At 41.7% G+C, this 24,883-nt stretch overlaps 1 protein-coding gene across 8 annotated transcripts in view; it reads right to left on the reverse strand.

Annotated features, from left to right (window-relative positions):
- The window catches only part of TMEM71 (transmembrane protein 71), a 52,920-nt gene extending 37,121 nt beyond the window's left edge, over window positions 1–15,799 (reverse strand). For 6 of the 8 annotated variants that reach the window (XR_003002704.1, XR_003002703.1, XR_003002705.1 and 3 more), the window contains exons 1-5: window positions 15,650–15,799; window positions 14,061–14,136; window positions 12,794–12,854; window positions 10,705–10,887; window positions 8,754–8,926 (exon numbers count right to left, since the gene is read on the reverse strand). Coding sequence is in view for 4 of the 8 variants with exons in the window: in XM_024741018.1 (XP_024596786.1) it covers window positions 8,754–8,926; window positions 10,705–10,887; window positions 12,794–12,854; window positions 14,061–14,100 (457 nt within the window). In the remaining 4 variants the exon portion in view is untranslated. Of the gene's footprint in view, window positions 1–8,753; window positions 8,927–10,704; window positions 10,888–12,793; window positions 12,855–14,060; window positions 14,137–15,529 lie in introns of all 8 variants that reach the window. The other 2 variants (XM_024741017.1, XM_024741020.1) reach the window with 2 other exon arrangements.
- Between the last annotated feature and the right edge of the window lie 9,084 nt (window positions 15,800–24,883).

Raw genomic sequence — 24,883 nt, forward strand, 5'->3', positions numbered from 1 at the left:
GAAAGACATCAGCCTGGGAGAGAACGTGGCAGGTTCCCAGAAGAGGGAGGCCTCCTATATGGTCAGACAGGAAGTTCTAGAAGATGGTTCTGGCTGGACTGCTAAGAGGGGGTCAAATCACGAAGGGCCTCATGGGTCACACTCACTCAGGAGCTAAGATTTATCCTGAGGGCAACTTGGAGCATGAGTGTAACAGGAGGTACCTGGTGTGTTGAAGTTCTCACTCAGCAGTGAGAGGTGGGAGAGAGGCCCCTCCCGTTTTGGAAGCTGGGAATGACTGTGGAACTCCAAGAGACACTTGGGGTCCTCATTTAACAGTGCTTCTTAACCAGAAGTAAGTTCTCTCCCCAGGGGACATTTGACAATGTCTGGAGTCATTTTGGGTTGTCACAACTTAAGCAGGGGAGAAGGGATGGGGTGTCACTGGTATCTAAGGAAATAAAACCCAGGGATGTTGTGAAACATCCTATAATGCACAAGACAGGCCTGAATACTGAGCTAATGAACTGATGCTTCTGGACACGGGAATTCCTGCCAACCCTGCAGGTTGCCTCCCACCCTCCCACCCACAACTTGCTGCCTCTTGACAAAGCAATCTGCAGAAGCATCCCTGCTGGTTGCCATAGAAAAAGGAAACAGTAGAAAGTGAGACATGCAGAGCGTCCAGGAATGATCAAGTTGCAGACGAGGTCCTGGACCTTGTTCATTGCAGAACTAGTCACAGCAGCCAAGTTATGGAAACAACCCGAGTATTCACCAATAGGCAAATGAGTAAAGAAAATCCTGCCACTTGTAATATCATGGATGAACCAGGAGGACATTATGCTAAGTGAGATAAGCCAGTCATAGAGAGACAAATACCGCATGATTCCACTTACACATGTGGTATCTAAAGTAGTCAGAATCAGAAAAGCAGAGAATAAAATGGTGGTTGCCAGGAGCTGGGGGGAGGGGGCTATGGGGAGTTGTTCAACAGTTATAAGGTTTCAGCGATGCTAGATGAATAAGTTCTAGAGGTCTGCTGAACATAGTGGCTATAGGTGTCAATGAGGTATTTTATGCACTTCAAAATGTGTTGAGAAGGGTGATCTCGCTTTTTGTTCTTAGTACAAAAAACAGACTCCTCCCAAAACCCCCGCAGAAACAAAAGACTCCACAAAGGGACACAAGGAAACTCTGGGAGGTGTTGGATGTCTGTTGCCTTGACTCTGGTGATGGTATCAGGGTGTTTGCAACTGTCCAGACTCATCAAAGTGTACACATTAAATAAGTACATCTGCATATATCAATTATAACTCAATAAAGCTGTTTTAAAAAAAGAGAGGAAGCTATGTGGTCAAATTAACATGGAAGTGAGAAGGAACTGGTAACTTTCATGGCTGATTATATATTCATGAATGGCACTGAACTAAGATCTGGGGAGATATGGTTGAGGATGTGAGAAGAGTAAAAATATTCCTGTGCTGTCGTCCAAGGCTGCTCTGTTGAACTTATGCTTTGCCACTGAGAGTGAGATGAAAGAAAAATGTATCTCGTGTAGCATACTGGAAATATTACACAGAATTTTCTGCAAGAAGAGCTGACATTAAAAAGAGAAACCACAAAAGAATCTTAACAAAAAATGATCAAAGAATTTTCATCTCTGAAAGGACACGGTTTGCCCCCAATTCACGCTTCCCCTCACTGACATTTTTTTCCCCTCTAACCTTAATAATAAATGAAAGAATCGTAATGCAGAAAACATTTCAGTAAATAGTTCTTTGGTATTATATTTGAAGATATTAATTTCATTCTGTTCCTCCTGATTTATTTAACTGCAGGGTAGCTGACTCCTGTTTTAAAAGGAGGAATCCATTTCTCCCGAGCACATTCCCTATCCTTGCAATGTAGAATGGGCATTTGTTTGCTATAGAGGGAAACACAAAGTGACATACAGATGTTGCCATTAAAGATATTTACGGAAGAGGCGCTAGATCAAGAGAAAATCGCAGACCTCAGGCAAGGGTGCCTTGTCTGAGGTCATCTTGTCTTTCTTTCTTGGGACTGGCAGAAATAGAGCGGGAAGTCCTGATTCGTCCTCCCTGCACGAATCCTAGATCCTCTATCAATATGACTCACGGGCTCTGGGGATGCATCCCAAATTGCAGTATTGGGTCTGGGGAGCCACAGAATGCCACAGCTAAAGAATGAATTGCAGCTAATGAGGAAAGGTATCTCGACACAGCTGTGGAAGGGGTGAGCTAAGGATAAACAAAATAGGCAACAACAACAAAAAAAAACATTTTTAGCCTGAAAAATGAAGCAAAAGGAAATCAGAGGAAGTAAGTTTTGATTGCATCCATGGCCCAGAGAGAAAACAGCAAAACAATTTAATTTTGAATTCTTCTCTAGTCTTCTAACTCGGCGATGTTTCCAGAGAAAAATAAATTGCTGATAAAAGTCACGGGGCTTTGGGTAAATCCGGAAAATAAGAAGTCTGGGGAAGATTTGATTACAATTGACAGCAGAAATGAGAGCTTTCAAAATCCTGTGTGTGCGCACCCGGGGTTGACTAATTACTGATTTGGAGGGGGGTGGTTTGATTTGTTATATTTAGAAGATATTTGGAAACCATGAGAATTTTAACAAGATACCTCATGCACATGCGGTGCTGCTGTGGTCCAATTGCTTTAAGGTTGTTTGGACATATTTTGAAGAGGCAACTATGGGAAAACAAGATGTTGATTTACAAATATGTGAAACTCTGCCTTCAGAACAGTGATTCCCAAACTTTAGGCATCCAAGCATCATTTTCCTGATTTTTGCCACATCCCGGAGCCTTCTTAACTCCTAGCCATTTCATATTTTCTTAAATTGTTTCACTTTAGTCTTTTACTTTAAAGGAAACTTTATATCAATCATTTAAAGGTCCTAAAGAAAAAGTAAATATAAAAACAAATACAGGGCTTCCCTGGTGGTGCAGCGGTTGAGAGTCTGCCTGCCGATGCAGGGGACATGGGTTCGTGACCCGGTCCGGGAAGATCCCACATGCCGTGAAGCGGCTAGGCCCGTGAGCTGTGGCCGCTGAGCCTGCGCATCCGGAGCCTGTGCTCCGGAACGGGAGAGGCCACAACAGTGAGAGGCCTGCGTACCGCAAAAAAACAAAAAACAAAACCAAATACAGTGAAAATGAGACCTTATTTAATTTGCACTAAATACTTTTGTAGGGGAGAGCTCTGAGTCTGTTCTTTGTTAAAAGATAGAGTAGTGAGTGTTCAAGAGTCTTAAGGCAACTGAGGCTCTCATCTGAGCCCTTCTCCTTGGTTTTATGAGAAAGATGGTGAGATCTGGAAGAGTCAGAGCTTCTGTCTCACTGAGAGATTCAGCATTCACTACTGTCGTGTCCTAGAGGCGTCTGCCGTCTCACCCACACTTTGGGAAAACGTTGCTTTAGAACCAAGAAGAGACTTGCCCCGTGTGTTCCAGAAAGTCAGCCTAGGACCAAGAGATGGATGTTCCAAGTACATAAGATAGGTCAGCAGAAGCAAGCCACTACTGCAGCAGTGCTACCAATGAGAGGAAGACACAGCCCACCCTTAAAAGGCAAGGGGGTTTTGATTGTGCTGTATACTAGTATACAGGAAAGAATGGTGAAATTAGGAGAGTCATGAAGTACTGGATTTGGAAAAACCTGGTTTTTATAAAACAGAATGGAATGAAAGCCTAAGCCCCAATATTGCTGACTTTGCCCCCTGAAATAACAGAACTCTATTGAGACAATCCCTTGGCAACACGCAGGTCACGGAAGAAAAAGTAAGCAACTCAGGGCTGAGCTGTGATTCCTTTAGGGCAGAAGAAGGGCAGGCCCCCAACCATCACCAAACACCACTTTTGTCAGGACCGTTGCAACACGCAGTGTTCCTGCCCCTGCTCTGGCACCTTATCGTTTTGCTTAGGACCTTGTTGTCTTTTTACCAACTTAATTACTTGAAATGCTAATATAGCCTGTCTCTTCGCCGTTTCAAGGCTGTGATATATTTTCCTAGTGTTTCTGGTTTTTAAAAATAAATAAGGTTTAATTTTTTCCTCCAGAAAAAGAAAAAGTCATGAGTCCAAAATAGGCAAATCCATGCAGACAGGAAGTAGGCTAATGGTCTACTAATGGGTAGGGGGACAGGAAGTGGGGCACGACTGATAAGAGTATGGTGTTTCTCTTTGGTGCGATGCAAATGTTCTGGAGTTAGAAAGTGGTCATGGTTTCATAACCTACTTTGTGAATATACTAAAACAATCACTGAATTGTACATGTTAATATGGTAAACTTTATGGTATGAATTATATCGCAATTAAAAAGTAAGGAGGGCTCCTTCTCACTGTAGGTATCTGTGCCACCATCTGTCCGGGATGCCAAGAGTTGGCAGGATCACCTCTAGTTGCCTTCTTCTTTTTCTTTAACATCTTCGTTGGAATATGATTTCTTTACATTGTTGTGTTATTTTCTGCTGCATTCTAGTTGCCTTCTGATGGAAGATGCCGTGCATAACTTTTTTTACCAGAGACGTCTTTAAGGCTGCAGGACACTTGACCTCTTTCGCAAGCGGCACACCCTTAGTCATTTCTTTATATGCTCTTCTTTCATGGCATCATGCTGTTCTGGTCCTCTGCCCGAGAAACTTTCCCCACAGTGCCTGTCCTGGTTGTAGCACGGTGAGCACATACTCAAGATTCCTCGGTTTGAGGCCAGCCTATGCTACTTACTAGTTGCACGGCCCCATGAAAAGGATCTAATCTGCCTTAGTGTTCCCCTCGGTAAAATAGGGATAACCATAATACTCTGTCCATGTTGTTGCAAATGGCAGGATTTCCTTCTTTTATAAGGCGGAATAACATTCCACTGTATGTATATGCCACATTTTCTTTGCCCATTTATCTGCTGATGGACATTTAGATTGTTTCCATATCTTTGCTATTGTGAGTAACGCTGCAATGAATATGGAATGCTGATAGCTCTTTGAGATCCTGATTTCAATTCCTGTGAATATATATCCAGAAGTGGGATTGCTGGATCACATGGTAGTTCTATTTTTAATTTTTTTAGGAGCCTCCCTACTGTTTTCCATAGCGACTGTACTAATTTACATTCCCTCCAGCAGTGCACAAGGGTTCCCTTTTTTCCACATCCTCACCAACATGGATGAACCTGAAGCGCATTGTGCTACGTGAAATAAGCCAGACACAGCGGGAGAAATGCTGCATGATTTCCGTAGTCCAAATTTCAGTTCCACAAGGTGAATGACTCCTAGAGCTCTGTACAGCACAGTGGCTATAGGTAACGATTCTGTGTTGTATACTTAGAACTTTGCTAAGTGGGTAAATCTTACATTGTGTTCCTAACACACACACACACGCACACAACTAATACTCCTGCATAGACTTTGGAGAGAAGTGATGACATAACATAATGGATTTGTTGCAGTGATGCTGGTCCATAGCGCTCATTACTATCAGGGATAATTATTACTGGAGCTGCTGTTTAACCTCCTAAATCCCTTTCTTAACTCTCCTTTCTGCTCATCCACTTGTTTTCCTCCTTTGTTCCAAAGACCTCCACTACTTCTCACACTGGCTTCCAAATCAATATCAAGATCCTTCCTCACTCCTGACCTCTTTTCTTACACTTCCAAACCCCTACTGGCTATCTGTCCACTTCCCATAAGTACTACAAATTAAACTCACAAGAAACAGAATTCAGGGTCTCTTTTCCTGACCCCAATCTGTTCCTTTTTGCCTTTCTACAGCTAATTCATATTGAGCAGGACACCAGGCCCTGTACTAATATGTCCTTTCCATGGATGGTTGCATCTCATCCTCACAACAATTCCATGTTACTATTTTTCTTGTTTTATATACATAGAAATAGAAGACCAGGATTGTTAACTAACTTCCCCGAGAACACTCAGGTTGGAGAAGGTGATTCAAGGGCTTGAATTTAGGTCCGTTCAGCTCAAAAGCTCATCTTCCTCATAACTCGGCCAGACTGTCTTCCAGGCCTTGGTGACAGGCAGAACTTTTCACGCAGTTCCCCGAATTAAACACATCTGTTTTCTTTGATTCCTCCCACTTTCTCATCACTACATTCGATCTGTCCCCAGCGTGTCAATTCTACCTTGAAAAAGATTCCTTCAATCTCTTCCCTCTATTTCCAGAGCCACTGTCCCTGGTGTGCCAGCTGGTTTTAATTGCCTCTGAGTTCCCATTAGGTATCTCCATCCAATCTTTACTTCATGGTGCTGTAAAGGCAATCTTTAAACATCTAAATCTGATTGTGTCATTGCCCTGCTTAAGAGCCTTCTACCAGCAGATGTAAGCTATTAGATATGGACTGGATAAACAACAAGGTCCTACTGTGTAGCACAGAGAGCTATATTCAGTATCCTATGATAAACCACGATGGAAAAGGATATCGAAAAGTGTGTATGTGCAAAGCAGAAATAGAGACACAGGTGTAGAGAAAAAACTTGTGGACATCAAGGGGGGAAGGGGGTGGGATGAACTGGGAGATTAGGATTGACATATATACACTACTATGTATAAAATAGATAACTAAGGAGAACTTACAGTGAACTCTACTCAATGATCTGTGGTGACCTAAATGGGAAGGAAATCTAAAAAAGAGGAGATATATAAGTACACGTATATACAATATATACGTATAAATGATTCATTTCACTGTACAGCAGAAACTAACACTATATTGTAAAACAACTATACTTCAATAAAAAATAATAAAATAAAATAGGCTTCTAAAACATCCTTGATTGATTAGACAAAATCCAAAGTCCTCAACACGGCACAAAAGTTTCTTCAGATATCTTCAGTCTATCATTCCAGGCTCACCCACCACATCCCTGCCTCTTTCTCTTTTCTTTGTCCTGTTTATACATCCTTGTTATTGTGGGGAATTAGGATACACTCAGTTTAATTACTAGTTTGTTAACATAAGGAATTGTTTCTTCATTTAACAGGTACTATTTTTTTAAATGAATCTAGTGTAACACACACACACACACACACACACACACATTCACAGACAAAAACTGGTGGAATCTTCATGGTCTGGCATCAATGTCAATTTCCTGGTTTTGATAATGTACTACTGAGTAAGTTTTACCAGCAGGGGCAGTTGGATGAAGGGTACACAGGTGCTTTCTGTATTATTTATTTTTCAACTTCTTATGAATCTGTAATTACTACTAATCCAAAAGCTTTCACAAAAATAATATAGTATTTGAGCTGTCTGCCCAGGAAGCAGGTTGAGAAAAATAGTGGACACGTAAGGACCATATCTTTAAATTCTTATGTGGTTGTGTTATGTCAGTCCTCTTGCTTTGCTTTTTGAGCCTGGGCTATGAGGTATATGCTGGAAAGGAGAGGAAAACCCTTACTGGCAACAGAGCAAAGGCTGGGCTTTCAAACTAGACAGACCTAGGTTGAATTCCAACTCTGCTGTTTATAAACTAAATGAACATGGGCAAGTTACTTAACCCTGAACTTCAATTTTATCATAATTATAATAAATATGATAATATGACCTAATTCCTAGAGGACTTTGAGGTGTTTAAACATGATAATGTATGTAAACAAGGTAATATGTAAATAATAATGTAATACATAAATAACATAAACAAGACAGGATGTAAAGTGCTAAGCATATAATAAGCACCCTTGACTGCTCTCTTTCCTTCTCTCAGCCCACGTCAGCAAAATCCTGTTGGCTCTACCGTCGAAGTGTATCCAGAATCCTTCCCATTCTCACCGCCACCCTGCTATCATCTTAGTTCAAGCTGCCATTCTCTCCCACCCGAGTCACTCTAACACCTCTTCACTGGTTTCCTTGCTTCTGCCCTCTATACCTACCTCACCTCCGACCTGAACACAGCAGCCAGAGCTATGTTGTCAAAATGTAAGGTGAACCACGTTATTCTTCTGCTCAAAATCCTCCAGCCGTTTCTCCCCTCACTCGGAGCAGAGAGCAAAGCCTTTGAAATGGTCTCACAGGTCCCATTGTCCTTCTGCAGCTGCTCCACCCATACACCTCTGAGATCCTGACCTCCCTTCTCCCCTCACTCACTCAGCCCCTCGCAGGCTCCTAGGCCAGAACCTTTGACCCTGCATTTCCTTTGCCCGATTGTTTCTCCCCAGATGCTTCACTCCCACGTTTAAGTCAGTGCTCAAAAGTCACTTTCAGGAAGGCCATGCCAGTCACCCCACCGAAACTTGAAATGCCCATCGCTTCCTCCTTTGCTGCCCCACACTTCTTACCACTTTCCAGCATGCTTCGTAATTTACGTCATTGCATTCCTCGTCAGGAATGCAAGTTGCGTGCGAACAAATAGTTTTGTCTGTTTTGTTCACCGATACGTCCCAGTGTGTAGAACGATGCCTGATACCTAGTTGGCCCTCAATAAAATCTTCCAAGTGAACAAATGAATGAATGAACGAATCCCAGCATATGAACCACAGGAGCGAAGCGGCAGAACTGAGGAAGAGCACGGTGCTCAGGAAACAGCGCAGATCAGTGTGATCAGAGTCCAGTGCGTGTATGTAAGGGACCTGGTCTCCCTCCTCCCCTTCCCGGAAGACATCCTGAAGAGCCCTTAATACTCCAGGCCTCCACTGTGTTGCCCCCATACTCTCCTCACCATTGGTCCAGGACCACATGGTTGCTACTTCTCTTTTGGAAATTTCACCTGGAAAAAGAGGTTCAGACTCACCATTTTCATTGCAATGGTTTGTTTCCAGCCTCCTGACCCCCTCCAACCAGACGTCCTCAGTGGGGGAAGAGTCAGCATTACCAAAGGTGCTTCCATGCAGCCAAGATTCAGAGGCACTGAGGTTGAAGAGAGAAGAAAAAGAACGGCGGATTCTCTTTTTCTTTCTAAATATTCTGGAGAGAAATGAAAGCACCAAGTGAATAATGAGTAGGAGTCAACTCAGGATCAAAGCGGAGAATTTAGTGAAAATGGATGCACAGGGCACATCTCTACCACCCAGGTCCGTGAAGCTCATTTCATTTGTTTCCTCCATTAATTCCAGAGAAGTTTCTTAAATTTCTGTGTGTGCCAGGTGCTTGGATCAATGTCAAGTATATTGAGATAAAAGACAAAACCTTGGGTCAAAAAAGTTCATAACCTAGTATGGGAGAAAGGCAAAAATAATGCATATACGGCTAATGCTTTCACTGACCTCATCAGGTGCCTGGTGTCTTTCTTAGTGATTTACATACAGTAACTCACATTATCCTCAGAACAGCCCTGTGAGGTAGGTGCTACTGTTACCTCATTTCTCAGATCAGGAAACTGAGGCACAAAGAGTTAAAGAACTTGTCTGAGGTCATACAGCTAGTAAGTGACATAACAGGGGTGCAAACCCAGGCAGTCTGGCTCCATCCTCTCTGCCCTGGATTACTGTGCTCTGTGGATGTGTGTTCTAACCGCTTAAGGCTGCTTTGAGAGTACCAGGAGGGGTATTGCTAATCTGGAGTCAAGGGAGCCTTTCTGGGGTATATGAACAAGAAGTCTCATATTGAGTCATGCTAGGAAATGAGTCAGGAAAGGTAAAAAGAAGGTGGATAATGAATAACCTTGACTGTTATGTGAAGGAGTTGGAATTTAACATAAGAGCACAGGGAGATCACTGAAGTATGTCAAGGGGAAGGGGGTGGGTGGTGATGTGATTTGGTAATTGCATTTCCAAAAGATTTTGATTCCCCACACATCCACACTCCCAACAATCCATCTTCTACCTTGTAATCAGTGTTATCTTGCTAAGGATGAGTCTGATAGTTTGTCAATAGCTCCTCTTTTATCTACAGAATAAAGCCCAACCTTCTTAGGCTGGAATGTAACCTCTTCAATCCAGCCCTGCTTCTGGGCTTAGTCTCCTCTCCTGGGAGAGCAGCCCTTTCCACCCTAAGCGGTAGCCCTCCCAAACTATGTGCCATTCCTCTCACTTTGTATCAGGGTATCTTAGAACTCCATGCCTGTTCCCTCCTCTGGAAGTCCTCTTTCCTACATCTATCTTAACTAACAGCCTGTACCTCTCAAGAGGCAAATCAGTCACCCTCATCTCTAAGAAGCTTGATTAACCCGTCACTCCAAATAAAATGGGCCTCCTTTCCTTCTTCCCTCTGCTAACCTCTATCAGGCTTCACTCCCAGCACCTGTATGGCTTCATTACTTTCTTTTTTTTAATTTAATTTAATTTTTAAATTTTTATTTATTTTTAATTTTTTTTGGCTGCACTGGGTCTTCGTTGTGGTGCGTGGGCTTCTCATTGCGGTGGCTTCTCTTGTTGCGGAGCACGGGCTCTAGGCGCGTGGGCTTCAGTAGTGTGGCTCGCGGGCTCTAGAGTTCAGGCTCAGTAGTTATGGCGCGTGGGCTTAGTTGCTCTGCGGCATGTGGGATCTTCCTGGACCAGGGATCGAACCCGTGTCCCCTGCATTGGCAGGCAGATTCCTATCCACTGCGCCACCAGGGAAGCCCAGCTTCATTACTTTCCTTTGTTTTCATGTCGGCCACCCCTGCCCCTTATGAGCCTGTGTGTTTCCACCAACTGGAGCAGTAATGGGCTCCTTATAAACGATGTTGAATGAACAAATGAATGAATGAATAATTAACGTTTGGGTTGGACTTCAGATCCTTGTACCTAACCTCCTCTACTTACTTGACTAAGTTCTCCTTGTACAGGACACTGGTCTGGGAGGGGCTCAGAGTTGTGTTGCCATCTTTGTCGCAGAGGAAACCGTCTTCGGTCCAGATGTAGTAGCCATTGGTGAGGAGTCTGGGACTTCGGCGACAGGTAAGGTGGGAGCCTGTCAGGGGATCTATGGGGCAGCAGTCAAAGGGACTGTTGCCATCCAGGAAATCACAGACAAAACCAAGGAGGGGATGAGAGAAGACCTTTCAATCTCTGTCCGGTTCATCCAGGCGCACAAAAACCACATTTCTAGTCACTGTGAAGGAAAACCAGCTCTTTGCATTCCTGGCTACCAACTACTCCTGCACCTCTGAGACTGCCTCTCTTAAACTTCTCACTTTCATCTCTTTACCTGTGAGACAATTGACCTACAGCACATTTAGTGTTTCTTTCTGTCAGCCTACCTGTGATGCTGGAAGCTCAGAGCCTGCTCCAGCCCACCCTTACTTCAAATAACCCTCTGAATGCTATATCCTTACTCTTGTCACTCTAATAGATAAATCACAGCTACACAACCACCAGACGTATATGAATTATAGGAGAACATGCAGTCAAAGAGATCTTTTTGGCTTTTGCCAATTTCCCTCGGGTCAACCACACAAATGATTGCATAGTTACCCTCCCTGATTTACTATCCAGGGAAGTCTGCTACTTAGCTGGGTGAGTCTGTATATGTCTTAGGTTTGAGAAACAATCACATGTCTGTATGGTTGAAAGGCAAACTCATGCCTCATGCTTCACTGAAATTCTGAAATTTTTTTTAAGTTTAAAGCTTATTCATGCTGTATATAAAATAGATAACCAACAAGGACCTACTGTATAACACAGGGAGCAATATCAATATTTTGTAATAACCTATAAGGGAAAAGAATCTGCAAAAGAATATATATATATTCCGAATATATATAACTGAATCACTTTGCTGTACACCTGAAACTAACACAACACTGTAAATCAACGATACTCCAATAAAATATTTAAAAAATAAACTGGTGCCATCAAAGAAAAAAGCCTATTCACAACTATTACATGCACTAAAGTCAGCAAAATACTATTTTAAATGGATATCATTTATGGAAAACTTACTATGAGCCTGGCCCATACTTCATACTTTATCTGCTTTTCACAAACCTCCCTAAAAGCTAAGTATTATTATCTTTAAAGTACAGCAGGAAAAAAAAAAAAAAGAGATGCAGAAGGGCAAATAAATTGGGTATTTTATACAGCTAGTAAGTGGCAGAGTTAAGATTTGAACTCTGGTCTTTCTGACTCTAAAGCATGGGCTCTTTCCATGTGACCTGCCTGTTCATCTTTGACTGATGCATTTGCTAGTAGTAGGAGGCCTAGAATTTACAAAAGGGGACAGGTTCTAATATCAAAGCATGATCCCTTTATACCACTGGCATGTTTCACAAAATGCTAGAGGAAACATTGGCTGATGCCTGTGTGAGGGATAAAAGACAGACAGAGAAACAGAAAAAAAGAAAAAAAAAAAAGTAAGGAATGAAAAGAAAAGAGACTTCACTGCAGAACGTGAACAAAATGGTCGATTCTACAAGTTTTAGTGGAGCATGACATTTGGCTGGCTTGTGCACTGGTATAGACCCTTGTGGCTCTTGTAAAGTGAGACAGTAAAAGCATATTTAAGAGAACATCAATTTGAGAAAAAGTAACCATGCATCGGTATTCGGTAGTTTCTCCACTCACCAAACAAACAAACCATTCACGTTTGCCCACACACTCACCTCCCTCCCTCCCAAACTCCATTTATTAGGTTAGGCAAGTTTGCAGTTTGTATGTGCATGGGACTGGAAATATATCTCCATACCAAACCTGGATGAAACCTAAAATTAATATATATACCCCGCACTATGTGGCTTGCGGGATCTTAGTTCCCTGCCCAGGGATTGAATCTCAGGCCACAGCAGTGAAAGAGCCGAGTACTAACCACTGGACCGCCAGGGATTTTCCAATATTTTTAAGCCAAGAATACAACAAAATAATGCATACAGAAAGAATTTGATTGATTTTTCTTGCGAAAAGCCCCATGGAATACCTTGGGAAAATGCATGGCGGAGACAGCTCTACAGCGTATTCTTTCTCAGACCGGGAAGAATCTGCATAAGTAAATGAGAGAGAAGTACAAATTTATCACACTGCATCAACATGCATGATTGCAAACAGTGGACGGTGTGAATAGCTGATGTTCCAGCCTCAGCAGAGATTCCAAATGGTGCAGGCATCCAATGAATCAGGACGAGCACAACTTGTCACCAGGTCTCTACAGGCAGCAAGACATAATCTAGGGGCTTCTATCTCTTGTCTCTACTCTCACTCAACTCTTCCTTAGTTCAGATGAGGCAATGATATGCCATTAGCATCAAACTGACTCATGAAAAGAGGAAGAAAACGTCTTACGTGAAGCTGTCCCAAACCCGAATCAATTACCCAAAGTTCTGGTTATTTTAGCTTACTCAGTCATTTGAGGAATTCAATCATCTGCCTAGATTCTATCTCGTTAGTGCATTTGAAGGCACTTCTATTACAAAATAATGAGCAGAAGACGAGTGGTGGAAAAAAATAAAGTTTTGTTTTATATAAATGATTTTCCAATGTATGACGCCTGTGAGTATTCTTAATTAAAAAATAGATCATGCATTCATTCATGTTCCAATTTAACCAAAGGCATGGCAACAGATTTCAACTGGGGAGAGTCGTAGTTGATTAATATTCTAAACTTTAAAGCAGCATTTTATATTGCATAGTAATGGTGTGAATACTTCTAATAGACAGGTTCAGTGAAACTTGGTTCCATTACTGACAATAAATATCTAAGACAAAGAAAGGAGTTTAGACTTTCAGATTGGGTTGGTGGATTTGAAGGAGAGAATTGTAGGAGTGTGAGGGAGGGTAGAAGCAGGGTTTGGGGAGAAAATAACAAGAGGAAGGAAGAAATTTGAAACCACTACCGTTTGAACAACGCCTACATTTTCTCCAAGTAGCTATCAAAATCATTCGGTATTTTTTTACAGACCAACCGTTTTGCATCTTAATAGTAACTGATAAACAATCCCCTTTCACATTTATGCACAGGCATCAAAAAATGGTGATTTTTTTTTTCCTACTAAAAGGAAAAATACCACATTTCTCTCAAGGAAAGAAATGAAGTCAAAATCATTGCCAAAGTGAACACTGGCATTTAAGAAGCACGAGCTACTGACAGATGGTTAATGGTATGAGTATCAGCAAAATCAAAGCAAGGAAATTGCTAAAAGAAGTCTAATCGTTCAAAAGATAATTGCGTAGAGCAGTTCTACATTTACTTGCTACTGGTGTTGACATCAGTTGAGATATTCGGTTCATCTTGGGAAGGCTGCTTGTTCAAACTTCACAGATTTTCTGCAGAAGACATTAAAAAAAGGTGGATTACGTATTAAAAATAGAAAGATGATGTCAAAACAGATGGCATCTACTAATTGCACTAGTCAGATTTGTTTACTGAAAGAGTACAGAGATCAATGGGATTGAAGGCAGGGTTGAAGGGCCACTGAGGTTGTGCCTGCCTCTACGATTTTAGATTACATTTTCCATTGTGTCGCTCAGTGCATATAAATAATCTTTTTCTCTAAATAAGCACAACATTTTATTCAGGAAGGCTAGACTTAAAAAGGTTGACTTGTAATCAAAATAAAATAATACAAATTAATTATTTGATTAAGAAATCAGAAAAAAAAGATTGGTTCTAGAACCCTCTAAATAGATGTATTTGTATTTTCATCATCCAACACACATCAACTTCATTATCAAGTTCAAACAATGCTGGGGGTTGGTGTCCAACACCCAACACTTCAAACCATTGACAGGTAGTTACAGAGAGGGCTGGTGGTCTTTTCCAGTTGCTACTACCCTGGACATTTCTAAGTAGCATTGCACTAAAAATAGTATGTCACTGGGCAGATTTCAAAACTCAGTGCTCCTGAACATATAATTTACTTTCTCAGTTACAAATTAAACACATATCCAAGTGTGTAGATGAGGTAAACTTTGATCACTTACCACTCATGACATAGATCTACTTTCCAATGACTATTAAACTTTGTGTATATCACTATCCTAGTCGCATAGTGAGGTAAGACTAAATTCTTTTCTGATTCATCACCTCTATCCACGTTTTTCAAATGTGATAACTAGTAATAGGTTGTTTTCGTAGCTGTCACACATTAAAACAAACCCAAATAATTCTATAAGTTCAAACTGATTCTTTCAATAAACTATACACAAAACCTGCTAGACAATATAGATCCTACCTTACAGAGACCTTAAGAGAAATCAGGAGAACTTTCTGGCATTCCTTGGAAGATCTCTAAGTCAAAGCAGACATTCATAGATTTTAATGGCTTGGAATATAAAATAATATTGTTTGCTCTATAACATAATAGTATGTCACTTGTCCTTTCACTTTTTGTCCAGCCCAAATTACCCTATGTTAGTTACTCCCAATCATCAAGTTTAATTTTAAGCCAACAAATTGCATAGCAGAAAGCAAGGTCTTACTGGTACATCTTATAAATAGTTATAACAGGCTACAGTTAACTAATAGTTAATCAAGTATTAGTAACACTGAAAAAGACTTCAGTTGCAGCTCTAAGACTTTTCAAGAAACAACAGATCGCATCTACCAGTTCCATCAAAACAACTCATCTGTACTGAAAAATAATCTGCCCATACATATTCCTTCCAAAGAAAGTTCCCAGTCCCTTCTTCCTATTGATAAATAACAAAAAAAAATTACTGAAATATGAAGTTTCCTGTGGTTGAGAGAGGAGAAATCCAGGACTTAGCAGTTCTTTGGCTGAAAATAGCGTCAGCATATCAACAGGTGCAGAAGTCTGTTAAGAAAGGAAAATCCCACCTTGTCCTCCTCCTAAAAGATGGCTGCACACATTGCCCTGTGCAGGCCGTTGCAGAGAAATTTTGTCTTCGGCAGCCTCTTGTTCTTTTGGCTGTTTCCTAGAATAGAAGAGCTCGTAGTTCTTGGGAAAGGCAGCCTACAACTGCTCTTGTTTTCTTTTAAAAAACAGCCTGAGTAACCGTTCTGCTGAGAGGCAGAATGAGGTCATACTTCCTGTGGGGCTCATGTCAGTGGCATTCACGCTGAGGAACATGGTGAAGATGAAAGCTGTCTCCTGGACCAGCAGTGGGGGGTGAATCAGACCCGCTGGATACATCACGGTCACTCGAGGGTTGCTCTCCTGAGCTAACTCGTCATCCCAGCTGTGAGAACATAAGGAAAACGTTCAGAGAAGCAGCACCTTGCGTATCATCTTCTGGCTATTTTCAGTATGAGTGTAGTACATAGTAGTGCTTTGTCCAAATCATTACTGGTGATCATGCACTGATGCTATTAAATTGAGAATACTATCAAGTACCAGAGCTTGATCTTCTGAAAATGTCTGCAGTGCCAGTAGGTTGATCCACCAAAGGCTGGACTTTCCAAGAATCTCCGTGAGTGGCATTCAAAATTTTATATTTATATGTTTGTAGAGCTAAAGAGCTGGATGCTACTGTTGGGTCCCTACAAATCTCTGCTATTGTCAGTGATAAAAGAAATAGACATTCCAGCAACACTGAGATGCATTGGGTAATGGAGAGTCACACAGACTGAGATTCAGACCCTGTCTGCCATAGTAGCTGTGACCTCAGATTTATGACTTAATCTCTTTGAGTTGCAGCTTTCTCAATTATAAATTTAATGGCTTGGCACATTAAGTGAGATAAAAATAATGAGAATTGAGTCCTTAGCTCAGATGTGCAAGATGGATTCCTTATTTGTTTTCTGTAAATCAACTTCCCTTCTGAGGCACCAGTCGTCAGGCTGGCAGAAAAGTTAATCTCATTCTTTCTTGGGGTTTCCTTTCCCCCTGAGGTTATGGCCAAAGGCAGGGAGGGTCCTCTGTAGAACACCCCCAGGCAAGGGAAGCTGTTAGGAGGCGAACCCATCTAGTCTGTGGTAGGCAGTTTTTAAAGATGGCCCTCAAAGATCCTTACGGAATTCCCTCCCCTTGAGTGTGGGCTGAAGCTAATAATTTGCTTCTTCTAAACAGAATAAGACAAAAGGTGATGGGTTGCCACTACTATGATTAGGTCACAAAAGATGGCAGCATCTGTCTTGCTGGGCTCTCTGCAACCTTCTGGGCTTACACACTTGGATGGAGCAAGCTGCCGTGTTGGAGAAGCACATGTGGCAAGGATCTGAAAGTTGTCTCAAAATCCAGTGAGGAACTGTGGTCCTGAGTCCATAAGCCAAGAATGCAGCCAACAACCACCGTGAGCTTGAAAGTAGGATGGTGGTTGCCAGGGGCTGGGAGGAAGGGGAAACAGGGGAGTGTTGGTCAAAGGATACAAAGTTTCAGTTATGAAAGATGAATAAGTCCTAGAGATCTACTGAACAGCACAATACCTGAGGTAGCAATAGAGACTCTTCATCTGTAACCAGCTCCAGGTGAAAACGCTGCTGGTTCATGGACCGTTTTTTGATGGGCAGGACGCTAGTGAATGCATTTTGGGCAATGCTAATATAACTTGGTGCGTGTGATGAATTAATTTAAAAATACTATAAACAATAAATAAGCACACCTGCATCCTTATTTAAATCCTTCAAGTACTCATGATCTCCCTTCCTACCTAAGCCTCACCCGCCTCTGGTATTCTGTGTTCCATTAAATGGCATCACCTTCCATTCTACTGCTCGGGTCAGGAAACTAGGAGGACTCAACACTATCCCCTCTGTAGCCCCTGAATGAGACACTCTCTCCATCTCCACTGTCAGGTCTGGAGCTCCAGAGGCCACCTTCTCTCGTCTGGACTTTGGTACCAACTTTCTGTCACCGGCATCTCTCCAATATATTCTCCAAGCCACAGCCAGAATGATCTCTCTGTGTAAATATCTAATTATGTTGTTCCTCTGATTAAATCCTTCAGTGGTTTGCCTTTGCTCCTCTCTCAGATCAAGTTCAAAATCTCTTGTAATACCTACAAGGTCCTGTGGGGTCCAGTCCTACCTATTTTCCAGCCTTTTCCTTTCCTCACCACACCCCATCTTCGTAGAATTCAACCACTGTGACTGTTTTTTCAGGTTCTCGAGCTTGGTTCTACCTCAAGCTTTTTGAACACGCTATTTCCTTTGCCCCTTGCCATCTCCTTCCCCAGCCTCTGTCTCTACTGTTCATCTTTTAGGTGCAAATAGTTCTTTCTCTGAGCAGCCTCTCTGACCTCCCAGATCAGGTTCTAGGTCTCACAGCTGAGTGTACTTTCCCTTTGGAACACGTATCACAATTGCGGTAAATGGACCAGGTTTTTATTGATATTTATCTCTCATGCTATACTGTGAGCTTTGGGAGAATAGGAACCGTGATTTTCTAGTTTGGTATTGTGGTTTCTATGTTTGGCATCACGTCTGGTGCACAGTAGGCACTTAATAATGAATGAATAGGATTTGACACCTTCTAAGTCTGGCTGGGCTCTTTGCCACATAGCACAGAACTTTCTGGGGGCCAGAAGAAGATATATATGGGCCAACGCCTGGAAAGACTAATGATCTTAGTCTTAGAAGGAGACGGAGGCCAGCCATTGTATCACAATTATGCTATAGGAAAAGTCAAAGCCCAAATCTTAGTGGCTTGGAGCAATAATCAGGTACCGTCCCACGTGGTGGCTTTATGTGTCAATGTGGGTAAGCTGACCATATGTCCCAGAATTCCCTTTCTTCCCGGAATTCCCTGGTTAGGATGGGCCACAAGTGCAGTTAGTGCAAGAGTTGGAAAGTGAGAATGCATCAGGAGTCATGGTGGTCCTTGGAAGGTCCATGTGGCTCAGGCTTCGTTGCTACTCCTACAAATTTTCACAGATCTGCTGGCTCACTGCATGGACTGGGCCCAAAGCTCCAGTCCCTGTGGGACTGCTTTGTTCAGCTTCCCAAATCCTAGTCTAGAAGTGAGTGTGTCTCCACAGCAGGGCATCCACGGTCATGAAGTTGGAGGTTTAGAGATGGGAAGAGGCCAACGTGGGTTTCAGTGTTAGACAGAGTCATGTTCCAACTGGTTCTTCAGGGATTCCAGTGGTCCCCACTCATCCCGCTTCCTTTGATCCTGAGCAACAGTCTCCTACAATGTCAGGTTCAACACCCCTGGAACAGCCAAATAGACTGAAACTCTCTCGCCAGTGTCTAAAATTGTCTAAGACTCTCCTCTCCCTCAAAAACCTAACACAGAGAAACTATAAAAATAGAATATGTATATCTAACATAATTTCAGAGGGCCCGGAACACTCTTGGTTCACAACCTGGCCCCCATACACAGAGGGCAAGGAGACACCAAAGAAAGAGGCAGAGAACTCCAGGTTGGTATGTGTCAGGTTAAATAAACAAGGGAACTTACCTGCGAGGCTTGTCTTGGGCGCTGCAAGATGAGTGGATCTCTGCACGCACCTGCCTGAATCTGCAAACTTTATATAGAGGTTTTAAGGGGGTTCAGTCACGTATTCAGTCCAGATGGTCCCAACAACATCTTACTCTCTCAAGGCTTCATCCTTGAAAATGGCTCCCACTGCCAGAACAGCAGGCAGAACAAGCATTCCCAAGACAGGGGAGAGGTTGAGGAGCCTCCCATTAGCCAGGTCCAGCCCACTGGCCACCCTTTGGTCACGTCCTCTCCATGACCTCCTCCAGCAACCACGCATCCCCTGTAGCATCTTTGTAAGCAAACAGTAAGTAGCATGATTTTTCTTCCTATTGTGAGGATGATCAGTTGCGTATGTTTACACCGTTCATTTCGGTAACTCACATCCTTCTGCTGGCCAACTGCCCGATCAGTGGTAAACAACTGGCAATAGGGTTTTCTTTTTCAACATATATTCAATCACACTGCATTTTCACGCATCCCCTGTAGCATCTTTGTAAGCAAACAGTAAGTAGCAAGAGCAATTCTCTTAAATAGCAATAATAATTATATCTGCAAAAGTAAAATAAAGTCATCTAAGATTCAATGCTTACTTTGAACAATTACGTATTCTACATCATTCCTGGTGGTTCTGCTTCTTTGCTTGAATCTGACCAACACGTCTTGCCCTATGTTGCCTGTAAGTTGGCTATAGCTCTGTCCCTCATGACTTTATTCCAGAAGCCAGGCTGGAGGATCAGCCCCTATGAAGGACATGTCTTTCTCAACACAGAGAGGGAACAAAAGAGCTGGCAGAAGTACGTAAAGCCTCTAAAAACTTCTCTTCAGGGCTGGCATCTGAAATTTCCACTCACACTTTATTGGTCAAAGCGGATCGTGTGGCCAAGCTCAAAGTCAGTGGGGTAAGTATACACCTCCATGGGGAGGCACTGCAAGTCACAGGGCAATGAGTGGAGACGGGAGCAGACGTATGTAGAGAGGCAAGGGAATAACTTGAAATAATTATGTGATTTGCAGTCCTCCATCTCTGTCCTAAATATTTACCTCCCTCTCTCACTTTCAAAAATGCTGAGAGGATGTATTTCCAAAGAGGATACCCCCCAGTGCCATTCAATCATGGCAACAGATTTCAAATCTAGAGTCTTCTAATATTTCTATATTGATTCCTTTTGATATGGAGATTTCTGAACCACCTTGCCCCCTACACCCAACATTCAATACTGGAAGAGGGACAGAATAATTTCCACCCAAACTTTCCTGTTTAGAAAGGGGCATAATGGCAGACACACAGCAGTGGCTGTTGCATGGAAATTCTGTAACTGAATGGTCAGACACTGCAAGAGTCCTCCACCCTGTGGATGGAAAATGCTCCTGATAAGGCCCTGATTCTGCTCCCCGGGTGGGGCAACCCAGGCAACTGTTTTGTGGCTCCTGCTTCACCCTCTGGAAAGTAAAATTCACTCCTTTTCCTTACTCTCCTTGGCTACCTCTGGAGATAAGAGAATATGCTTTCCTCGGCAGCTGAGCAACTTTCTCAGCCTACTTTCGTTCCTGGAAGTTGGAAGATGGCAGAGGTCCTTTGAAGCTTTAAATTGTCATCATCTCTTTGATACCAAGCTAGTACCTCTTTGGCTGGACAGTCTATCAAAAACGTAGTCAACTGTTTTTTATTTACTTGATTCCTGTCAACTCCCTGTGCCAATATCCTTACCTATAATTCTTTTGAGACATATGCATCTCTCTTTTTAATTGCTGTCACCTTGAACTTGTCAGATTACCAGTTTCTTGGGTATTTGTCATGTGTCATACGCATAATTTATGGACACTGTCTTGGAAGAACTTTCAAATTGTTTGGTTTTGTGAGTAATAGATGCTGTCGTCAATATGAATTGTGATCAGATTGTAAGACCAGAATGCCAATAGGGGGTTATTTTGCCTGTAGGTACTATGTGGGTAGGGATGGGGATTTACATATAAATATTTGGAGAGCATGATAATTCAGTTGTGAGTGATACATTAAGAAAAGACAAAGAAATCAGAAAAATGGCCAGCCAGGATAGATCTGGATTTAATTAAACTGGTTCACTTTAATTCCCTTGTAATAATACTAGAGTATCACATGTTCAGATGGTGACAGAAGAATGAAATCTCTAATGATTTCTTCTGATTTTCAGAGCTTACAATTCAACACAGATTCATCACAATACTTTTATTATTTGCCTTTACATTCGTTCATTTTTTTTAAAGTTTTTAATTGAAGTATATTTGGTTTATGATGTTGTTAGTTTCAGCTATACAGCAAAGTGAATCAGTTATACATATACATATAGCAACTCTTTTTTTAGATTCATTCTCCATATAGGTCATTACAGAGTATTGAGTAGGGTTCCCTGTGCTATATAGTAGGTCCTTATTAGTTATTTATTTTTTACATATAGTAGTGTGTATATGTCAATCCCAATCTCCCAATTTATCCCTCCCCCCTTTCCCGCCCTGGTAACCATAAGTTTGTTTTCTGCATCTGTGACTCTATTTCTGTTTTGTAGATAAATTCACTTGTACCCTTTTTTTGGTTCTACATATAAGCGACATCATATGATATTTGTCTTTAACTGATGTTCTCAAACTTTCTTTGTTGTTATTGTGTCTCTTTAGAATTTGTACAATAATTCTTGCAAGTAGTCTCTTAAAAATGCTTTAGGTATGTCCTTACTGTGTGCTCAGAGTTCATATTCTAATTACAGTGGTAATACCTCTTTTAAAGAGAGAGAGAGATGGAGAGAGACAAGAGATAGACTGAGAAACTGGGGGGTGGAGGGGCAGTTTTTAGAGGAGGAGGATCGAGAGAGACTGATTAGTGAAAACCCAGTAATAAAGTCTTAATAAAAGCTTGCATTCTTGGCAGCAAGAACAGCGTCTTACTCATCTCCGTCAGCCCCAGCAGCAAACACAGGACTTGAAGCAAAGTAAGTCTTCAGAAAAATGTGTGTTTTCATGGAATCACAGCGAGTGAAACTGGGAGTACTCTCAGAGATTACAGCAACTAGATATAAGCGTCCCTGGGAAAGGTGAATGAGGAACATTTGGAAACACCTGGCATTTGTACATCAATTATCATTTGCAAAACACATACAGCCGGTTCTTTCTAATTTAATCCTCATTACAACTCTGTGAAGTAGATTTAAGATTCTCACTTACATGTGAGGAAAGGAAAATCAGAGAAGTGTCTAGACCTCAACCACTCTGGTGATCGTGTCAGGTCTAACATCCAATTCCTGGTCTTTTTCCATATCCCTGGCTCTCATACGCTTTCTATTTTAAGTTGCCATTAAAAAACAACAGCAAGAAATAAGGTAATGGATTTGATTTCCTTCAAATTTATAGCCTCCTATGATCTGCATGATACCCATAGTTTTGAAAATAAATAAATAAAAAGGAAAGAAAATAAAGAAAATCAAAGGATGTTTACCCTTGTCTTGGGGAAACTGGCTCTGTTGAATGTTTTGCAAACTACAAATGAGGAAGTAATCTAATACCTGACCACGAAGTTGGATTGCCTCAGTATTTTTTTACTAAGGCAGAACTGTGGCAATGCATGTGCTAACAAGTTCTCTGCCCCAGTCCAGCCCTCTCCCCTCCCCCATGGGGAGAACTCTCTTTCATCTTGAGTGTCTGGCAGTTACCTTGGAGATGTTGGTATTGTTTTCTGGTCCTGACCGAAAAGACAGACACTTAGTTAAATTGCAAGTGACCAGTCAGAGCACATATCCTAACCCTGCATATTCCTGCATGCTTACACTGTATAAGGATGACCTATTAGTGTGTTGGTCTGCTTGACTACACTGTTAAGTGCCTTCTGATCAGGAAATAAGATTTTTCCTCCCTATGCTCCTTGGGCCTAGCACTGAACTTGGCACATTGCAGATGCTCAATAAACGCTGTGGGAAAGAATTGGAAGTAGAATGCTGTTTTTTATTTGTCAGAGCTTCAATCAAAACTATAAAGAGTGTGCATCAACAGATGAGTGGATAAAGAAGATGCGGTACATATGGAATGGCATATAATGGACTAGCACTCAGCCATAAAAAAGAATGAAATGTTGCCATTTGCAGCAACATGGATGGACTTGGCATTACGCTAAGTGAAATCAGTCAGACAGAGATAGACAAATACTGTATGATATCACATATACGTGGAATCCAAAAAATACAAGAACTAGTGAATATAACAAAAAAGAAGCAGACTCAGAGGTATAGAGAACAAACCAGTGGTTACCAGTGGGGAGAGACAAAGGGGAGGGGCAATATAAGGGTAAGGATTAAGAATTATAAACAGGTGTAAAATAAGCTACAAGACAATAATGTGCAACATGGGGAATATAGCCAATATTTTATGATTACTATAAATGGAGGATAACCTTTAAAAGTTGTGAATCACTACATTGTACCCCTGTAACTTAGTTAATATTGTACAGCAACTATACGTCAATTAAAAAAACCTGTAAAGAATCATAGGGCAATAATAATTTTGGAGTCTGTATAGAATCTTATTTGAAGCTTACTCATCCTTCAAAGCGTATTTCAAATGTCACTTCCTCTATGCAGTCTTCCTTGATTTTCTGAGTCAGAATGAGCACAGTCCTATAGTATCTCTATTTCAAAATGATTCATATTTACCTTCATACTGTACTTTGTTGTTTCTGTATCCACCTCTCCATGACGGCAAGTTCCCTTAGCTTTGGATGCCTCATTTTGTTTTTCTTCCTGTTCTCTCACTCTGCATCACCCAGTTTCTAGTATTAAGCAGAAATCACTCAACATTTGTTGAGTGATTAAGCAAGTACCTGAAAGATAAAAGAATGAGCGCACGCAGGCATGTGGTCTGCCATGTTTGAGAATGCCACTGAATTGCGGCTAGCTCCATTCACAAGGAAAATAATGGTCACTAAGAGGTTAAAAGTGTTCACTATTTGGTTTGTATGCTTGCTATGTTCTGTTGCCTACCTTCTCTTCCCCCAGTTTTAACAATTCCCCAGCCGAGTGTTCTACATTGCAGAGATTTGCCTGTAAAAGCAAATACCTAAGTAATTAGGAATATGAATGTTAGGTCAAACTCTTACTAGATTTGCCTCTCATTTGGCTTGGTTTTCTATCTTTGCAAACCAAGAAGAGTAAACTCAATTTTGTTGAATGGCTATAAATTGTCATTTGGAGTTACAGTCAGTATAAGCCAGTTGCAATGAATATTAATTGTTTTTGTTGTCTGGCTCCCACTTTCTTTCAAGTAACAGCACCTCAATTTTCTTTAAAAGACCCACTTATTCCCATCTCTCAGTCCCTGAGGTTGGGGCCAGTCTCCACTTCCACCTGCCTGATTGGGGATTGGACCCAGGTTCAAGACAAATCAGTATAAGTCATTCCCACAGCCACCATGCTTGGTTCAGAATTGGGCACCTGAGAATCTAGGCCAATGAGAGAATGACTTCTAGGACTTGTTTTTATGTTCATTAGGATGTTGCAGTGATGGGTCTGAAGTTGTTGGGGGCCTGGATGTGGATCCCAAGAATCAAGCCAACCCATAGGAAGCAGAGTGAAAGATGTTATCATTTGATCCCTGAATCAGAAGGCAAAACATACCTCATCCGTTTTTAATTCCACAAACGTAAATTCCATTTATGCTTAAGCCTGTTT

This window comes from Neophocaena asiaeorientalis, unplaced genomic scaffold (assembly GCF_003031525.2).
Source record: "Neophocaena asiaeorientalis asiaeorientalis breed wild unplaced genomic scaffold, Neophocaena_asiaeorientalis_V1.1 scaffold177, whole genome shotgun sequence".
Lineage (NCBI taxonomy): Eukaryota > Metazoa > Chordata > Mammalia > Artiodactyla > Phocoenidae > Neophocaena > Neophocaena asiaeorientalis.